A 17049-nucleotide genomic window follows, 5' to 3' on the forward strand; every position below is an offset into this window, starting at 1 on the left:
TGGAGCCAAGCTACCCGCACGTCCGGCCCTGGTCTATAACTGGACCAGGCCCAGCCCGAGGAGCCACCCTCCCCCAGCCCTACAGGCGACCACCGACCGCGTGCCTGCAGGGTCCGAATCCCCCTGGGAACACCCGGACTTTCCACCTGTGCTCAGCACACCCACCCCACCCTGCCCCCCTCCCTGCCCAGCCCCAGCCCATGGACCGCCTCCTGGGTGCTGAGTGCCCCTCAGGACCCTCACCCCCACTCAGAGCCCTGCCTAGAACCGCCTGGAGACCCACCTAGGAGTCCACCCCACCTTCTAGGCCCTCAGGTTCCTGAGGGGACGCCCAGCACCCAGCAGGGGGTCCTCCCAGATCTAGCCCCCCACAGCCTCCAGAAGGAGGCGTGGTGCTCCCTGTACACAGCTGGCTCCAGAAGAGTGGGGAGCCAGGCAACTGGGCACCAGCTTCCCCCGGCCCAGAGGCCACCGTGTCCCCCTCCTGCTCCCCGGGAGCCCTGCACGCCTGTGTGGCTCCCAGGCCCCTCCAGCATTTGCCAGTGGCCAGCAGCTAGGCTGCGCGTCCCGGGTGGAGCCGGGCAGGGGCAGGGCGGGCCGGGCGCTGGCAGGCGAGAGCCTCGGGCTGCTCAGCGCCGCACAGACTTGTCTCCCAGGATTTTCCACACGAAGCGCAGCTCCCAGGGAAGCAACCGGTCTGATGAGCTGGGCGTGCAGGGTGCCCACTCCGCCCTCCCGGGCCCCACAGTCCCGTCCCGAGCCAGAGGCTGCCCTGCTCGAGCAGGGCCCGGAATGGAGCCCAGGAGCCCTCAGCCGGCGGCAGGGGCCTCCACGAGGAGCCCGAGCCCAGAGGCCTGCAGGGCCAGGATCGCCCGCAGGGTAGGTCCCCCAACTCCTGTAGCCCCGCTCCCTTCACACTGATCCTCCCACCCCTCAGCACCCCCAAGGCTCTGTCCCAGCCCCCACCCTCCTTAGGGCCACGGCGGGGGGGGGGGGGAGCCAAGTGCCTGTGCTGGGGAGGGACAGGGGCTCCTGGGGCCCAAGGCCACTCCTCCCGTCCCCCCTGGGCTGCCCCCTGCCTCCCCAGTCAACCAGGGGCCTGGCCTGGGAGTCAGGCTGGACCCTGAGCCCCTCAGAGCATGCGGGCCCTACTCCCCGCCAGGCCCTTGGGCCCTCCTGCCCAGTCCCCATTCCCCCAGAACCCCTCAGCTCCTGCCCCCCTCCCAGCCTGACAGGCGCTGACAGGAGCCCAGGCCCCTCTCTGAGTCAACCCCCTGGGGCAGCCCCGCCCACCCCAGTCAGCCCTGCTGGGCCCTGACTCACCAGTGGTAATGGGCATCCCACCCCAGACCCGGAGGCAGCAGCGGGGGGAGGGGGCGAGCTGGGCACAGCGGGCGGGGCGGGGGGGGTGTCTCTGTGGATTGCAAGGACCACAGGAAGGACTGTCATGTCCTTGGTCCTAGGCTGACCCCAGCGGGCAAGCAGCTCTCTGGATGTTACCCCTGCCTGGGCTGCCTTGGGGCTACCCAGAGCCCCCCGCCTGCTCAGGCTCCTCAGTGCCCCCCCTTCCTACCCCACCCCAAATCCTCTGCCAGGCTTGAGAGCTGGAAGGGCCCGGGACCCCTGCCGGCCCTGCCCTGGGGTGGGAGAAGAGGAGGTGGGAGCTCCGGGCCCAGCAGGGCCTGTTCTTCCGCCAAATTCCACCTTAACCAGGTGGTAGCCCCTCCCCCCAACCTGGCCCAGGTGTCCCCGCCCCCAGCGAGCTCTGGGCAGGGCAGGCCCAGTCTCCCGCCCGGCTCTGGGCGCGCCCGCGGGGAGGGGACTTCAGGGACAGGGCCTCGAGGGACAGGACGGTGAGGACGGCCCAGGCCGGCGGAGGCCGGGGAGGCCCAGGCCAGGCAGATCAGCCCGGCACCGCCGTCGCCATGCAGGACGGTAACTTCCTGCTGTCGGCCCTGCAGCCCGAGGCTGGCGTGTGCTCCCTGGCGCTGCCCTCAGACCTGCAGCTGGACCGCAGGGGCGCCGAGGGGCCGGAGGCCGAGCGGCTGCGGGCGGCCCGCGTCCAGGAGCAGGTCCGTGCCCGCCTCCTGCAGCTGGGCCACCAGCCGCGGCACAACGGGGCAGCCGAGATCGAGGGTGCGGCGGAGGCAGCCCGAGGTGAGCCCACGCCGGGGAGCGTGGCGGCGGGCGGTGGTGCCGGGCGTGGTGGTGCGCGGGGCAGAGGCCGCTCGGCCTGGAGCTCGGCCCTTGACTCACCGCGGCCTGCTCTGAGTCACCTGCCGGGCCAGGGGAGCGGCTGCGGGTGGGGCGTGCCACCTCCCCAGCTGGGACCCCTGGATCTGGCGCAGATGGAGCCCAGGGGTACCCCAGCGTCCCCAGGGCCTTGGGCCCTCCCCGTGGGTGGCGGAGCGGGAGCAGCACATGGTTGGGCTGGCGGTCGGCAAACCCGGAACACGGGGAGCTGGGAGACACAGAAGGGCTGCGGGCCCCCCAGGAATGAGAACAGAGATGGGGGAGGGGGTGTGAGGCGTCCTGGGCCAACGCCAGGGCCTGCGAGGACCAGGGGCTCCCTGTGGGACTGCAGCCGCTGGACAGCAGGAGTGACCCAGACTCCCTGGAGAACAGAGGGCCGGGTGCCCCTGCCAGCCAGACCCAGTGGCAGAAATCCTGGCCCAGCTGGTGTGTGCATGCACACGCGTGTGTGTGTGTATGGGTGCACACGCGTGTGTGCATCTAAGGATCCCACGGGCACTGGGAGGGCATGGCTGTCACCCTGGAGACATCCGGCCACAGCAACAGGAACTGGGGTTGCACAGGGAGACAGATCCCCCAGAACACAGGGGCCCAGACCTCCACAGGATCCTTGCCCAGGACTGGCCTCTAGCCAGGGTCAGCCAGCAGGGGCTGGCCAGGGTGGCCACTCCCTGGGCCTCAGCCTAGCTGGCAGCTCAGTCGGTCCCAGGGGTCATGGGGTGGGGGAGGGGTTAATTACCACCCTGGCTGCCCTGCCAATTAGGGGGAGGAGGATTATAATTTGGGGGTGGGGGTCAGGCCCCCAGGCTGGGGGTGTGCCCCCCAAGGTGAGCCTCACCAGCGTCAAAAGGGTTAATAGCCCCCGTCCAGAAGCCTCATTAACCAGGGTGGGTCTGGGGAGTGTGCAAGGGGGAGGAACCTCACACAGTCTGGCTCCTCAGGCAGAGGCTGGCCCACTCCCCGCACCCCTGCCCCAGGCCTGGGAGACTCTTCGCCCACTCCCAGGGGCTGGGGTCCCGGCATCAGCTGGCTGCTCCCAGTGCTAGACCCTTAAGTCTGTGCCACCTTGGGTTCCACCTTTACCGGATGGCTTCTGCAGCACCCACTCACCCCTCCGCCCACCCACTCACCCATCCATCCACTCACCCCTCCGCCCACCTGTCTGTCCACTCACAGTGGAGTCAGGCGCCAGCTGGTGTGTGGCTGGATGGGGTGGGTGTGGTCCCTGCCTTGGGCACTGCCCACAGAGCAGACCGGTCCCAACAGCCTGTCCTTGGCCAGTGCAGCAGCACTGCCCTGTGACCACAGCACGGATGGGGTCTGGGCTCGGGAGGAATCCAGAGGTCAGTGTGGGCCGGGGCAGGCTGGGCCCCTGACGGGACAGCAGAGCTGGTGGAGGAGTCCCTGGCCGGCTTCCCCAGCAGCGGGGGGTGGGGTGGGGGGAGGAAGCCACGGCGGGACGGGAGCACGGCCCTGGCCTCCAGCCCTGCGCCTGAGACGGGGCCCTCGGGAAGGCGAGGTGGTGGCCAGCACTTTGCTGTCTGGTCAGGCCGGGCTACCCCCTGTCCTGTCCCCCAGGCACATCCAGGGGTCAGTACCACACCCTGCAGTCTGGCTTCAGCTCGCGTTCCCAGGGCCTGAGTGGGGACAAGACCTCGGTGAGTGACAGCCCCAGCCCGAGGGTGGATAGTCCGCCCCGCAGTCCAGACAGGGCGGGGGGCTCTCGTGTCAGAGAGTGGGGCCCCGGGCGGGGCCAGCCCCCAGCAGACCCCTCACTGCTCTCTCTCCGCCTACAGACCTTCCGACCGGTCGCCAAGCCGGCCTACAGCCCGGCCACCTGGTCCTCTCGCTCAGCCGTGGACTTGAGCTGCAGCCGGAGGCTGAGCTCGGCCCACAACGGGGGCGGTGCCTTTGGGTCCCCGGGGTACGGGGCCACCCAGCCCCCGCTGCCCATGCCCACCCGGCCAGTGTCCTTCCATGAGCGAGGGGGGGTAGGGAGCCGTGCCGACTATGACACGCTGTCCCTGCGCTCACTGAGGCTGGGCTCCGGGGGCCTGGACGACCGCTACAGCGTGGTGTCCGAGCAGCTGGAGCCCGCGGCCGCCTCCTACAGGGCCTTCGCCTATGAGCGCCAGGCCGGCTCCAGCTCAGGCCGGGCAGGGGGGCTGGACTGGCCAGAGGTCATCGAGGGCCCCCCCAGCCGGACCATCCGTGCCCCCGCCATGCGGACCCTACAGCGGTTCCAGAGCAGCCACCGGAGCCGGGGGGTTGCCGGGGGGGTCGGGGGGCCTGTCCTGGACCCCGTGGCCCGGGCACCCTCCGTGCGCAGCCTCAGCCTGAGCCTGGCAGACTCGGGCCACCTGCCGGATGTGCGTGGGCTGGACAGCTTCGTTGGCCACCGCAGTCTGCAGAGGCTCAGCAGCGGGTGAGCCACTGAGCCTGGGGGAGAAGGGACGTCCGTCCAGCCCGGCCTGCCGCCAGGGCTCAGCCTGGCCCCTGACCCCTGACCCCTGACCCCCATTCTGCAGCTTTGATGACATCGACCTGCCCTCTGCAGTCAAGTACCTCATGGCCTCAGATCCCAACCTGCAGGTGCTGGGAGCCGCCTACATCCAACACAAGTGCTACAGCGATGCAGCCGCCAAGAAGCAGGTGAGGCCGCCGCGCCCCGACCCCCAGCCCGCAGGGACCCCCGAGCGTGCCAACGGCCCCTGCCTCTGCCCACAGGCCCGCAGCCTGCAGGCGGTGCCGCGGCTGGTGCGGCTCTTCAACCACGCCAACCAGGAGGTGCAGCGCCACGCCACCGGCGCCATGCGCAACCTCATCTACGACAACGCCGACAACAAGCTGGCGCTGGTGGAGGAGAACGGCGTCTTCGAGCTGCTGCGGACGCTGCGGGAGCAGGACGACGAGCTACGCAAGAACGTCACCGGTGCCCGCGCCGCCCCGCCCCCGGACAGGAGCCCCGCCCACGGGCTCTGTCCCCGCCCCCAGGACAGGAGCCCCGCCCAGGGCTCTGTCTCCGCCCCCAGGACAGGAGCCCCGCCCAGGGCTCTGTCTCCGCCCCCAGGACAGGAGCCCCGCCCAGGGCTCTGTCTCCGCCCCCAGGACAGGAGCCCCGCCCAGGGCTCTGTCTCCGCCCCCAGGACAGGAGCCCCGCCCACGGGCTCTGTCTCCGCCGCCAGGACAGGAGCCCTGCCCACGGGCTCTGCCTCCAGCCCCACATTGCGTTGTCCACCCCTTTGGCCACTCCCTGAGGGCTGTGGGCAGGGCCTCCCCGAGAGGCTCCTGGGAGGGGAGGGACCCTCATCTGCTCCACTCACTGCCTGAAAAGCCCGAGGGGGCCCCTGGGAGGGCGCTGACCACCCCCGGCCCTGCCTGCCTAGGGATCCTGTGGAACCTGTCCTCCAGCGACCACCTGAAAGACCGCCTGGCCCGGGACACCCTGGAGCAGCTCACAGACCTGGTGCTGAGCCCCTTGTCGGGGGCCGGGGGCCCCCCCCTCATCCAGCAGAACGCCTCGGAGTCCGAGATCTTCTACAACGCCACCGGCTTCCTCAGGTGCGCGGTTCTTTAACCAGGGATTCGCTCTGACACTCCTAACCCACCTCCCACACTGAGGCGTGCACGTGGGAGTGGGCAGATGCGGAGGGGCAGAGCCCTGAGTGTCCAGCAGGGACTCGGAGCTGGGGGTGCCCCGGGGCTGGGCCCGGCTCCCGATGGCGGGGTCTGACCTGCCCCCACCCCCAGGAACCTCAGCTCAGCCTCCCAGGCCACTCGCCAGAAGATGCGCGAGTGCCACGGCCTGGTGGACGCCCTGGTCACCTACATCAATCACGCCCTGGACGTGGGCAAGTGTGAAGACAAGGTGAGGGCAGCCGGTGCAGCGGGGGCCCCGGGGCCCGGCGCGCACTGACCGCGCTGCCCTCCACAGAGCGTGGAGAACGCCGTGTGCGTGCTGAGGAACCTGTCCTACCGCCTGTACGACGAGATGCCGCCGTCCGCCCTGCAGCGGCTGGAGGGCCGCGGCCGCAGGGACCTGGCAGGGGCGCCGCCCGGCGAGGTGGTCGGCTGCTTCACGCCGCAGAGCCGGCGGCTGCGGGAGGTGCGTCCGGACGCGGGCGGGAGGCGCGGGGCGCGCGCGGCTGACCCTCCGCCCCCTCCTCCGGCGGGAGGGGCGGGACGCGCCCGGCCCCGCTGACCCTCCGCGCCTCCGTCCAGCTGCCTCTCACGGCCGACGCGCTCACCTTCGCCGAGGTGTCCAAGGACCCCAAGGGCCTGGAGTGGCTGTGGAGCCCACAGATCGTGGGGCTGTACAATCGGCTGCTGCAACGCTGCGAGCTCAACCGGCACACGACGGAGGCGGCCGCCGGCGCCCTGCAGAACATCACCGCGGGCGACCGCAGGGTGAGCGCGCCGGGCGCAACGCCTGCAGGACGCCAGACTGGCCCAGCGTGGCAGAGGGGAGAGGGGCCCGCGTATGGGACGGGAGGGGCCCCAGACGCAGCCAGGACCTGGGGGCCGAGGAGGTGTCAGCGCCCCGCCCACCCTCCCGGCTCCACCCCGGCAGTGGGCGGGCGTGCTGAGCCGTCTGGCCCTGGAGCAAGAGCGCATCCTGAACCCCGTGCTGGACCGCGTCCGGACCGCTGACCACCACCAGCTGCGCTCGCTGACCGGCCTCATCCGAAACCTGTCCCGGAACGCCAGGAACAAGGACGAGATGTGTGAGTCAGGCTGCCCCGGGGCCTGCCCAGCCCGCGGCCCAGTTTCGGATGGCACCTGGGGGAGGCGGGGAAGCGGAGGCGGGGCGGCGCTGAGGCTGACCCTCGGGGCTCCCGGCAGCCACGAAGGTGGTGAGTCACCTGATCGAGAAGTTGCCGGGGAGCGTGGGTGAGAAGGCGCCCCCAGCAGAGGTGCTGGTCAACATCATAGCCGTCCTCAACAACCTGGTGGTGGCCAGCCCCATCGCTGCCCGAGACCTGCTCTACTTCGACGGGCTGCGAAAGCTGGTCTTCATTAAGAAGAAGCGGGACAGGTGCGGTTGGCCCCCACACCCACTGCCTGGCCCAGGTCCTCCAGCCCCACCCCCGCCCCAGTCCTCACCCTCCGGTCCTCGTCCCCCAGCCCTGATAGTGAGAAGTCATCCCGGGCGGCCTCCAGCCTCTTGGCCAACCTGTGGCAGTACAACAAGCTGCATCGTGACTTCCGGGCGGTATGCTCATGACTCGGGTGGGCAGGGGGTCCCGGGAGAGGGATGGGGACGGCCAGGGGCAGCAGGAGACCCAGAGACGGGGGCCCAGGCCATGCCCGGCATGGTGGGAGGACGGTGGCACGGGGCAGAGGGCCCCTGACGCTGGTCTTCTCCCTGCTGCAGAAGGGCTATCGGAAGGAGGACTTCCTGGGCCCCTAGAGGAGACCCCTGGAGGAGGAGGAGGAAGTGGAGCAGCTGGGGCTCCAAGGGACAGCCCCGGGACCGGCCCAGCCTGCAGGAGAAGGCTGGTGGTCTGGGGGCTCACAGGAGCTGCGTGTGCACCGTCCAGGGCCTGGCAAGGGGTGGGGGCTTGCAGCTGGGGCTTGGCTTTGCAGGGCAGGGGTGGGCAGCGGCGCTCGAGGCTGCTCTGGTGCACAGGGTGGACACTGGTCACACTGGCAGACCTGGGGGCAGCAGCACTGGGAATAAAGGTGGCTATGAACACAGTCCCAGCCCCGTGTGCTTCCACCTGGGACGTGCCGTGTTCCCAACCACAAACCCCACCCCGGGCTCACACACACACAGGCCTCCGAGGCCAGCAGACCTGGTCCCAGTGGGGACATGGGGAGGACGGCAGAGGCAGCCGTGGGGCCGCCTGGGGCAGGCCCAGCACAGCTGGGGACTGAGGCCTGGCCCCTCCATGGACTGCTCTGGATGCAAGTGCACCCAGCTCCCTCTGCTTGCCCTGGCTGGCACCAGGGGACTTGGCTCTGCCCTGGTGCAGGTGCTTCACCAGGGGTTCACACGCTGGCCACCTGGGACCCCCTCCAGCCAGGCCCTGTCACTGAGAGGCTGCAGTCCATACTGACCCAACCAAAACCCACTTCAGCACTCTTGGAGGCCTGTTCCCCTGCAGGGCCCGCGGGAACCAGAGTGGCTGGGGGCCGGGCAGGTGGCATACATCCCAGCTGACTCAGATGAGGCAAGGCAGCCCACAGGCCAGCAGCGGCTCCTGTCCACTGCCTTGTTCCGGGAGAGAGAGGCCCAGGCAGGGTTCAAAGACTTTTATTCTGTGGCATGGGGTGGGGCCCTGGAGCCACACCCGTTCCCCAGGACCCCAGGAGTCCAGGCCCCGGTCTGTGGTGCCCCGAAGGCACCCCCTCGTGGTCCTGGCTCAGTGGCTACACATCACCCTCCGACACCAGGCAGTAGAAGTCGGTGCGGGCACTGTAGTTTCGTGAGCCGAGGTCCGAGACGTCCAGTTCATTGCCCCGGCCCTCGCCGGGCAGGGGTGCCCCACTCGTGTGCAGCTGAGCCGACGGTTCGCCAAAGACAGGCCCTCGGACACCTGGGGGTACAGCGGGGCCTGAGGCTGGGCAGTCCGTACCTGCCACGGCCAGGACCCACCTGCCGGCCCGGTGGTCCTAGGAGAGCAGGAAGCGCCCAGGCAGGCCCTGGGGTGAAGCCCCCTCAGTGGGCATCCATTCCTCCCCGGCAACCCGCTAGGATGCAGCCCGGAGGAGGTCAGAGTGGGGCTGGGCAGGCGTACCCATGTCTCCCTCGCGGTCTAGGCCCGGCTCCGAGTCCAGGGCGCGGCCCTGGCGGCCACGACCGACGATCAGCATGGGGTCCTTGTCCTCCTGCAGCCGCGTCTGCGGGTCTCCCTGCGCCGGCCTGTAGTGCACCTTCCGCGGCAGCGCCAGCTGCAGCTCCTTCCAGAAGTTGGACGACCGGGCCTGCGGCCGGGTGCGGGCCTTGAGCGTGGGGCCGGGCCGGGCATGCCCCTCCCGCCGCCGCCGCCCCTGCCCACGCCCTGCCCCGCACCACGGAGCCCGGCCTCCAGAGCAGCAGCGTCACCAGGTGGCGGTGCTGGCGCAGCAGGTGCAGCGCGGGGTGCGCGGGGCCGCGCCGCTGTCCCTCGAAGGTGATAAAGATGGGTCTACGCGTGAGCTCCAGCAGCCGGCACAGGCCCTCCCTGCGGGGACGGCAGGGTCAGCAGCGGCGCAACCCGGGCCCCCAGCCCCGGCCTTGCGCCGGACCCACCGGAAGCTGTGGCTACACCAGGCCTGGCCCAGGAAGGCGTCCGAGAGCACCACGATGAGTCGCCGGCAGCGGCTCAGGTTCACCAGGAGGTCGGCGGAGGGCTCTGCGGGAAGGGGCGCCGGGGACGCGGCGGGGCGCTGAGCGCGGGGCGGGGCGCTGAGCGCGGGGCGGGGCAGTGGGCGGGGTCGGGCGCTGAGCGCTCAGGGAGCGGGCGCCGAGGCGGGGCGGGGCGGGGCGGGGCGGGGGCGGGGCCAGGCCGCGCGGGGCAGGCCCGGGCGGTACCTGCGCGCGGCAGGAGGTCGCGGTCGTCCAGGAGGAGCTTGTACCCGCGGCGCCGCTCCAGCTGCGGCTTGAGGATGAAGTGTACGAACTTGCGGTCCTCGGGGCAGTCGCTGTAGGAGACGTAGGCGTCGTAGAGCTTCCCGTCTGCGGGCGGCGGTCGGTCAGCAAAGAGGCCCCGCTTCCCGGGGCCCGGCTGACCCCGCACCCTGCCTCCCGCCCCGCACGCACCGTTCACCTCCAGGTCGCCGTACGTGGCCTGGTACCAGAGCAGCACATTGAGGCGACACTTGACGTAGAGCAACGCCGCCAGCAGCAGGGCCAGCAGCACCAGGAGCGAGGCCAGCACCGCAGCCACGTGGCCGGCCATGCCTGCGGGAGCGGGACGAGCCACTGGCGTCCCAGCCCGGGTTCTCTCGGCCCCACTGCGCCCCTGCCCGCTCCCCCGGGCACCCGCTCACCAGCTCGACGCAGAGTGATGGAGGAGGAGCTGGTGTTCTGAATGGAGCACGTGAAGACCCCGTAGTCGCCAGCACTGGTCAAGTTAACCCCCAGGACACTGGACACAAGCGCCTCTGAGAAGTTGGCTTCCACCCTGGGGAGACCACACCCCACCCTCTCACCTAGGCTCAGGAACATCAGGGGACCCCTCCCCACCACCCAGAGCCCCCTCTGTCCTGGAGTCGCCAGGGGATGCTCAGGTTTGGCGTCCTGGACAGTTCTTGGGGCACCAGCTGGGATGCGAAGAGAAGCCGGAGGGGTGTGGGTCTCTCAGTGGTCACCCTGGCCCTGGGTCTTCTGATCCCAGGCGAGGCTGGGGGCCTCATTCAGGCCATAGGACTCTGCTGGGCAGTCTATAGAAGGTGTCTGCAGGGGCCAGCAGACCCCAGGGGTGGAGACTGGGGCTGGGGGGTGGGCACTGGTCCATCTGGCCCGGACACCCTGGTGTCTTACCGGATGTCCTCTTGCAGGCTGTAGTGGCTTCCATTGCTCAACGGAAGCCCGTCTTTCAGCCACTGGACCGAAGGTTGAGGGCAGAGGGGCCCGAAGACCACCCAAGCCGTGCAGTTCAAAGCGACTGCACTGCCCAGGACTGGCCCCAGGACCTGGTCTCCAGGTGGGGAGAGGAAGTTGGGGGCCCTGCCACAGACACCTGCCAAGAGGACACAGGCAGTCGGTGGTGCAGAAAACACCCAGGCTTTGAGCTTTCTGCTGTGACCTGGGAAAGCAGTGGACGATGGCCCAAGTCCTTGGGCCCCTGCACCCACGTGGGAGACCCGGAGGAAGCTCCTGGCTCCTGGCTGTGGATCAGTGCAGCTCCGGCCATCACGGCCAATTGGGGAGTGAACCAGAGGATGGAAGACCTCTCTCTCTCTCTCTTCTCCGTATAACTCAAATAAATAAATAAGTCTTTAAAAAAAAAAAGAAAAGAAAAGAAAAGAAAAATTCAGGCTATGAGTGAAAGGGGGGCCCGGTGATCACTCCGTGTCCACTCGTGAGTCCCAGGGATGGGGACAGCAGTGGCCAGGCCCTGGGTGACTTCCCTGTGCTCAGAGGGGACCCTTAGCAGTGGCCAGAGTTACAGCTGAGCTGGCACAGCCTAGTTGCCATGACCATCTGGACGCCGGCCTGCGGAGGACACGAGCCCGGCCCCCATGTCCCATGTGCACCTGTGGTAGAGCCCACTGCAGTAGGAGCCAGGCACTGTGCCCCTGAGCCTGCCACCTGCCTGCTACAGGGGTGGGGTCCTGACACTTCCACCCTCTGGGACCCTCTGCACCTTCCCATCTTTGAGTTGGGGTGGCCGGTCCTGGAGAGAGGTCTCAGTGGGCCCCCATCGGCCCAGGTCCACCCACCCCTTCCCCATATGCCTGGTCCCCCATGAGCCCGAGCAGGCAGCTGTAGGCAGGGCTGGGATCAGGAGCAGGGGCCATGCAGGGGGTGAGCAGAGACCTTTACTCTCTGGTGTGCAGCCTAGCGGGGAGCCTGAGTAAGGGCAGGCGTGCAGTGTGGGGCCAGCCTGCGAGGGCAGGGGTGGGGGTTCACACCTATGCCTCTGCCCACCTACCTGCCATGCTCTGCTGGGACCTCCTGGGGGTGGGCTGGGCACTGGCACCACCCCAGCTCCACAGGGCTCCTCGGCCACGCAGACTGGTCCACCAAAGGCTGGGCGGGACTGCTCTCCGGCCGCGTGGCCAGCTGGACAGGGCGCCTGGAGGGTCAGAGGCTGCCGCCATCCCCAGAGGTTAGACAGGAACAGGATGAGTTAACCAGTAACCGCTGGCCGAGAGCAGCAGAGGCCCTGCACCACAGGGGGGCACCCTTAGTGCTTCCAGTCACCGGTGTGGCATCACTCAGCCCGTGCACATGGCCTAGGGAGGCTCCCTCCACCCCCCGGGGCCACTCTGCAGTGGACACAGCACCAGGTGGGACCCGTCTTGGGCAGGCACTTGGCCATTCCTGGCTGTCCCCTGCCGTGGGTGCTTGGGTGCCTGTCACACGGTGGGCCCTGGGCACTCAGGTAGCAGGTGAGAAGCCCACCCCACTCACCCAGTGCCTGACGCTGGGCACGTCCACTCCCGGGGTAGAGTTTGTAGCTCCTGAGGTCCCCCAAGGCATTGTGGGGCCCTGGTGTCATCAAGGCCATCCCAGCCTGGGGGCCACTCTGAGAGGCCCCCCAGCACCCCGTCCTCGGGGTCCTCCACACTTCTGCTGACCCTGCAGCAGCAGCAGCCACAAATGCCCCCAACTCTAACCGCCCTGAAGTGCTGTGGTCACAGAGGGCAGGGACTGGAAGTCCTCACTGGGCACCCTCGGGTCACTGTGTGCCACAGGCCATCACTAGGCTACAGCTCCCTCCCGGCTGAATGGACATGGGGACACAGGGGTCAGGACATGGGTGAATGGACATGGGGACACAGGGGTCAGGACATGGGTGAATGGACACGGGGACACAGGGGTCAGGACGTGGGTGAATGGACACAGGGACACAGGGTCAGGACGTGGGTGAATGGACATGGGGACACAGGGGTCAGGACGTGGGTGAATGGACATGGGACACAGGGGTCAGGACGTGGGTGAATGGACATGGGACATAGGGGTCAGGACGTGGGTGAATGGACACAGGGACACAGGGTCAGGACGTGGGTGAATGGACACGGGGGACACAGGGGTCAGGACGTGGGTGAATGGACATGGGACACAGGGGTCAGAACGTGGGTGAATGGACACAGGGACACAGGGTCAGGACGTGGGTGAATGGACACGGGGGACACAGGGGTCAGGACGTGGGTGAATGGACATGGGGGACACAGGGGTCAGGACGTGGGTGAATGGACATGGGGACACAGGGGTCAGGACGTGGGTGAATGGACATGGGGACACAGGGTCAGGACGTGGGTGAATGGACACGGGGGACACAGGGGTCAGGACGTGGGTGAATGGACATGGGACACAGGGTCAGGACGTGGGTGAATGGACACAGGGACACAGGGGTCAGGACATGGGTGAATGGATACAGGGACACAGGGTCAGGACGTGGGTGAATGGACATGGGGGACACAGGGTCAGGATGTGGGTGAATGGACACAGGGACACAGGGTCAGGACGTGGGTGAATGGACACGGTGACACAGGGGTCAGGACGTGGGTGAATGGACATGGGGACACAGGGGTCAGGACGTGGGTGAATGGACACGGGGACACAGGGGTCAGGACGTGGGTGAATGGATACAGGGACACAGGGTCAGGACGTGGGTGAATGGACACAGGGACACAGGGTCAGGACATGGGTGAATGGACACAGGGACACAGGGTCAGGACGTGGGTGAATGGACACGGGGGACACAGGGTCAGGACGTGGGTGAATGGACATGGGGACACAGGGGTCAGGACGTGGGTGAATGGATACAGGGACACAGGGTCAGGACGTGGGTGAATGGACACAGGGACACAGGGTCAGGACATGGGTGAATGGACACAGGGACACAGGGTCAGGACGTGGGTGAATGGACACGGGGGACACAGGGTCAGGACGTGGGTGAATGGACACAGGGGACACAGGGGTCAGGACGTGGGTGAATGGACATGGGGGACACAGGGTCAGGACATGGGTGAATGGACACAGGGACACAGGGTCAGGACGTGAACTGAATGGACACAGGGACACAGGGGTCAGGATGTGGGGCTGAGCGAGGGCCCTGCATCTGACTCCTACCCACCAAGACCCTGACACTTGGACAAGGATGACCCCCTCAACCTGGCCCTTCTCCTCCCACCTCTGCCTCACAGGCACCTGCCCAGAGGGCTGCCAGGGCTCCTTCCAGAAGGCTCTTGCGGGGGCAGCCTAGGGAGGTCCACGAAGAGGCAGAGTAACACTGGGGGCTTTGGAAGACGCCGCTTCCCACCCCCCAGCAGTGTGCACAGCACCCAGATGCCTGCAGGGGCTCAAAAACCCAAAACGCTGGCAAAGGCAGCCTCAGGTTGGCAGGAAGCCGGGGGACCCTGCTCAGATAGGGGCGCCGAGAGGCAGCAGAGGCTGGACCTGAGAAGCTCCCCTGCGACCTCCACCTGCACCCACGTCTGCACCTTCCACCTGGACATCCCACCTGCACCCCTGCACACACACCCCTACACACCTCTTATACACCTGCCACACACCTGCCACACACACCTCCTACACCTACACACCTACACACACCTAACACCTCCTACACCTCCTACACACACCTACACACCTCCTACACACCCCCTACACACCTGCCACACACCTGCCACACACACCTCCTACACCTCCTACACCTCCTACACACCCCCTACACACCTGCCACACACACCTCCTACACCTACACACCTACACACACCTAACACCTCCTACACACACCTCCTACACCTACACACCTACACACCTCCTACACACCCCCTACACACCTCCTACACACCTACACACCTACACACCTCCTACACACCCCCTACACACCTGCCACACACCTGCCACACACACCTCCTACACCTCCTACACCTCCTACACCTCCTACACCTCCTACACACCCCCTACACACCTGCCACACACCTGCCACACACACCTCCTACACACCTACACACCTACACACCTCCTACACACCCCCTACACACCTGCCACACACCTCCTACACCTCCTACACACACCTAACACCTCCTACACACACCTCCTACACCTACACACACCTACACACCTCTTATACACCTGCCACACACCTGCCACACACACCTCCTACACACACCTACACACACCTAACACCTCCTACACCTACACACCTACACACCTCCTACACACCCCCTAAACACCTGCCACACACCTGCCACACACACCTCCTACACCTACACACCTACACACACCTAACACCTCCTACACCTACACACCTACACACCTCCTACACACCCCCTAAACACCTGCCACACACCTGCCACACACACCTCCTACACCTACACACCTACACACCTCCTACACACACCTAACACCTCCTACACCTCCTACACACCCCCTACACACCTCCTACACACCCCCTACACACCCCCTACACCTCCTACACCTCCTACACACCTCCTACACATCTACACACCTCCTACACACCCCCTACACACCTGCCACACACACCTCCTACACCTACACACCTACACACACCTAACACCTCCTACACACACCTCCTACACCTACACACCTACACACCTCCTACACACCCCCTACACACCTGCCACACACCTGCCACACACACCTCCTACACCTCCTACACCTCCTACACACCCCCTACACACCTGCCACACACACCTCCTACACCTACACACCTACACACCTCCTACACACACCTAACACCTCCTACACCTCCTACACACCCCCTACACACCTCCTACACACCCCCTACACACCCCCTACACCTCCTACACACCTCCTACACCTCCTACACACCTCCTACACATCTACACACCTCCTACACACCCCCTACACACCTGCCACACACCTGCCACACACCTCCTACACACCTCCTACACACCTCTTATACACCTGCCACACACCTGCCACACACACCTCCTACACACACCTACACACACCTACACACCTGCCACACACACCTCCTACACCTCCTACACACACCTAACACCTGCCACACACCTGCCACACACACCTACACACCTCCTACACACCCCCTACACACCTGCCACACACCTGCCACACACCTGCCACACACCTGCCACACACACCTCCTACACCTCCCACACCTCCTACACACCCCCTACACACCTGCCACACACACCTCCTACACCTACACACCTACACACCTCCTACACACCCCCTACACACCTGCCACACACACCTCCTACACCTACACACCTACACACCTCCTACACCTCCTACACACACCTAACACCTCCTACACCTCCTACACACACCTACACACCTCCTACACACCCCCTACACACCTGCCACACACCTGCCACACACACCTCCTACACCTCCTACACACCTCCTACACACCTACACACCTCCTACACACCCCCTACACACCTGCCACACACCTGCCACACACCTCCTACACACCTCCTACACACCTACACACCCCCTACACACCTCTTATACACCTGCCACACACCTGCCACACACACCTCCTACACACACCTACACACACCTCCACACCTGCCACACACACCTCCTACACCTCCTACACACCTACACACCTCCTACACCTCCTACACACACCTAACACCTCCTACACCTCCTACACACACCTACACACCCCCTACACACCTGCCACACACCTGCCACACACACCTACACACCTCCTACACAACTCCAGCACACCTCCTACACACACCTCTTACACACACCTACACACCTACACACCTCCTACACCTCCTACACACACCTCCTACACACACCTCCTACACAACTCCTACACCTCCTACACACACCTATACACCTCCTACATACCTCCTACACACACCTCCTACACACACCTCCATACCTCCTATACACCTCCTACACACACCTCATACACACATCTCTTATATGCACCTCCTACACAACTCCTGCACACACCTCCTGCACACACCTCCTACATACCTCTACACACACCTACACTTCCTACACACCTCTTACACACCCGTCATACACCTACACACCTCCTACACCTCCTACACACACCTCCTCCACTTCCTACACACACCTCCTATACACCTCCTACACACACCTCCTCCACTTCCTACACACACCTCCTATACACCTCCTACACACACCTCCTCCACTTCCTA

General features: G+C 66.3%; 2 protein-coding genes across 3 annotated transcripts; one reads left to right on the forward strand and one right to left on the reverse strand.

Moving 5' to 3' along the window:
• The first annotated feature begins 663 nt into the window (after positions 1 to 663).
• On the forward strand, positions 664 to 7951 carry PKP3 (plakophilin 3). Of its 2 annotated transcripts, XM_070053793.1 has the most exons (14): positions 664 to 879; positions 1962 to 2157; positions 3832 to 3911; positions 4050 to 4678; positions 4782 to 4905; positions 4981 to 5185; positions 5640 to 5814; positions 6004 to 6121; positions 6188 to 6358; positions 6475 to 6660; positions 6824 to 6977; positions 7096 to 7288; positions 7378 to 7465; positions 7628 to 7951. In XM_070053793.1, exons 1-14 carry the CDS (start codon positions 793 to 795, stop codon positions 7661 to 7663), a joined length of 2442 nt encoding a protein of 813 aa, XP_069909894.1. In that variant the 5' UTR covers positions 664 to 792; the 3' UTR covers positions 7664 to 7951. The 2 variants fall into 2 exon arrangements, with proteins under 2 accessions (XP_069909894.1, XP_069909927.1); XM_070053826.1 differs by lacking the exons at positions 664 to 879; positions 1962 to 2157 and adding an exon at positions 3070 to 3596.
• Positions 7952 to 8493: 542 nt separating this feature from the next.
• Positions 8494 to 11968, reverse strand: SIGIRR (single Ig and TIR domain containing). The gene is made up of 9 exons (XM_070053959.1): positions 11835 to 11968; positions 10721 to 10919; positions 10228 to 10361; positions 9998 to 10138; positions 9770 to 9913; positions 9488 to 9590; positions 9269 to 9419; positions 8994 to 9180; positions 8494 to 8792 (listed from the first exon to the last, which is right to left on the reverse strand). Exons 1-9 carry the CDS (start codon positions 11839 to 11841, stop codon positions 8626 to 8628), a joined length of 1233 nt encoding a protein of 410 aa, XP_069910060.1. The 5' UTR covers positions 11842 to 11968; the 3' UTR covers positions 8494 to 8625.
• Between the last annotated feature and the right edge of the window lie 5081 nt (positions 11969 to 17049).

Source organism: Oryctolagus cuniculus, chromosome 1, assembly GCF_964237555.1.
Source record: "Oryctolagus cuniculus chromosome 1, mOryCun1.1, whole genome shotgun sequence".
In the NCBI taxonomy this organism is placed as follows: domain Eukaryota; kingdom Metazoa; phylum Chordata; class Mammalia; order Lagomorpha; family Leporidae; genus Oryctolagus; species Oryctolagus cuniculus.

Bases quoted from the DNA above. Each gene is read 5' to 3' on its own strand.
- PKP3 (XM_070053793.1), top strand. From the start codon at position 793: ATGGAGCCCAGGAGCCCTCAGCCGGCGGCAGGGGCCTCCACGAGGAGC. The intron at 3,912-4,049 runs GTGAGTGACAGC...CTCCGCCTACAG, and splicing joins TGAGTGGGGACAAGACCTCG to ACCTTCCGACCGGTCGCCAA. The intron at 6,978-7,095 runs GTGAGTCAGGCT...GGCTCCCGGCAG, and splicing joins CAGGAACAAGGACGAGATGT to CCACGAAGGTGGTGAGTCAC.
- SIGIRR (XM_070053959.1), bottom strand. The intron at 9,420-9,487 runs GTGGGTCCGGCG...CCGTCCCCGCAG, and splicing joins TGGTGTAGCCACAGCTTCCG to GGAGGGCCTGTGCCGGCTGC. The intron at 9,181-9,268 runs GTGCGGGGCAGG...ACCCGGCCGCAG, and splicing joins TCTGGAGGCCGGGCTCCGTG to GCCCGGTCGTCCAACTTCTG.